General features: G+C 45.9%; 1 protein-coding gene across 1 annotated transcript in view; it reads left to right on the top strand.

The window, feature by feature from the left end:
* The first annotated feature begins 1,528 nt into the window (after nucleotides 1–1,528).
* Nucleotides 1,529–1,950, top strand: part of Defb129 (defensin beta 129) — a 4,205-nt gene continuing 3,783 nt past the window's right edge. Inside the window, exon 1 of the mRNA XM_005363243.1 lies at nucleotides 1,529–1,586. Coding sequence (XP_005363300.1) covers nucleotides 1,529–1,586 — 58 coding nt within the window. The remainder of the gene's footprint in view (nucleotides 1,587–1,950) is intronic.

The raw sequence follows: 1,950 nt of genomic DNA, 5'->3' as shown, positions 1-1,950 counted from the left end.
GCTGGGGCTTAATCCTTCAGTTGTCAGGCCCCAAGGAAAGCTAAGAATATTTTTGTTTCCATTCCCTCATCTGTAACATGGAGACCACTGTACCAGGCTTTCTAGCTACCTTCCTTTTTCTGGGTTCTATAAATTCCAGGAAAAAAAAAGCTGGGCAGTAGTGACACATACCTTTAATCCTAGCACTTGGGAAGCAGAGGCAGGTGGATCTCTGTGAGTTCGAGGCTGGCCTGGTCTACAAAGCCAGTTCCAGGACAGCTGGGGTTGCACAGAGAAACCATGTCTTAAAAATAAATAAATAAATGCCAGAAAAAAATAATCCCATGACTGTTCTCTAAGATTTATTTATTTTATGTGAATGGATGTCTTGCTTCCATTTATATATGTGTACCACGTGTATTCTCCATGCTCCAGAGGCCAGAAGAAGGTGTTGGATGCCCTGGAGCTGAACTTCCAGACAAGTGTGAGCTGCCATATGGATGCTGGGAACTAAACCCAGCACCTCTTGAAAAGCAGTATTCATTTTTAACCTCTGAGCCATCTCTCCAGCCCTAATCACGTACCTTTTGTAGAAGAAATGAACTTTGGGGTAAATATTGTGAAGCAGAAGTAACTGAGTTATGAGATTGAAGAGTTGGGAAATTGGGTCTTTGCCAAAAGTCATATCTGGCTCCTTTTAAATGTGGAAGATACAGTCAAGTCTACAAAGTCAATAATTCACATTTACTGTTGTCTATACCATGCTCAGACAAGGGATAATACATAATATTATCACACCAATCACCTAATCCTTAACTTCTGTCATTCCCACAGAGAGTGGCTGTGTCCTTCCACGTTTATGTCTGGGGCTGCCTCGAGCTTCAGGAGACGTCCTGATGCTCATCTCAAGTCAGCACGCAGAAAGTTGAAGAGTCCACAGGCCTAGCCTTGGAAAAGCAGAGCTCCCTCTCTGAAGTACCTATTCTGTGGGTCCATCTCCTCCCTAGCCTGCTTGCTTTGACTAGACCTCACAGTTACCCTGCTTCAGTCCTAATAACAGGAAGGGTGGGGCTGGACAGACAGCTCAGTGGTTAAGAGCTCATTCTGTGTTGCAGAGAACCAGAGATCGGTGCCTCACACCCAAGACTCAACCCACTTTTAACTCCAGCCCTAGAGGGTCCAGTGTCCTCTCTGGCCTCTGAGGACGCAGCACCGGCATGCTCATACCCGCTCACAGACACACATATACATATGCTTAAAAATAAAAACAAAGTCTTTCTAATAAAAGAACAAGAAATATAAAGAGCAGCCTTTCTTTCTTGTCCTCGATGTACTGTGTCCCCTGCAAGACAACAAAGAGGAGTAGCAACACATAGAAACTTGCTGACAAACTTATCAAACAGAATCAAAAACTGACTCCCCTGAGCAACACACAGGGCTGCTTTAGCTGCACTTCACTGCCCTTGGCCCAAGGCCACAAGGAGGCCAGTAAAGGCTGGAGCTCAAGAACAACCACCCAGACCCAAGGCGTCTTTCCTACCACCCAGCCATGAAGTTCCTTTTTCCTCTTGTAGCCAGCCTTATGCTACAGTATCAAGTGAAATCAGGTAATGTGGACCCCTGGGTTGATGTGAGCAAGTGAGACAGGGCTGCCCATGGTGCTAGGACCCCAAAAAGACGCTGAAAGATGACATTCCCAAAAAAAAGATGGCTGGAGAGCTGACCCAGCCCCTAGACTGTGTCTGATGGGGATGCCCGGGAGTTACAAAGAGAGTGGGGTATCGCATGTCTGACATACGATGGGTTCCTGCTCTGAGTATGTGTCTGTCTCCTTGCAACAACTCAGCCCAAAGCACCTTCAGGTGAACCCTATTTCTGAGTTAACCACCTTGTATATTTTTAAAATGTGTGTGTGTGAGTGTGTGTGTGTGTGTGTGTGTGTGTATGTGAGAGAGAGAGAGAGAGAGAGAG

The sequence above is a fragment of the Microtus ochrogaster genome, linkage group LG8 (genome assembly GCF_000317375.1).
Source record: "Microtus ochrogaster isolate Prairie Vole_2 linkage group LG8, MicOch1.0, whole genome shotgun sequence".
Taxonomy (NCBI): Eukaryota; Metazoa; Chordata; class Mammalia; order Rodentia; family Cricetidae; genus Microtus; species Microtus ochrogaster.
This window is presented reverse-complemented; position numbering and strand designations above follow the sequence as displayed.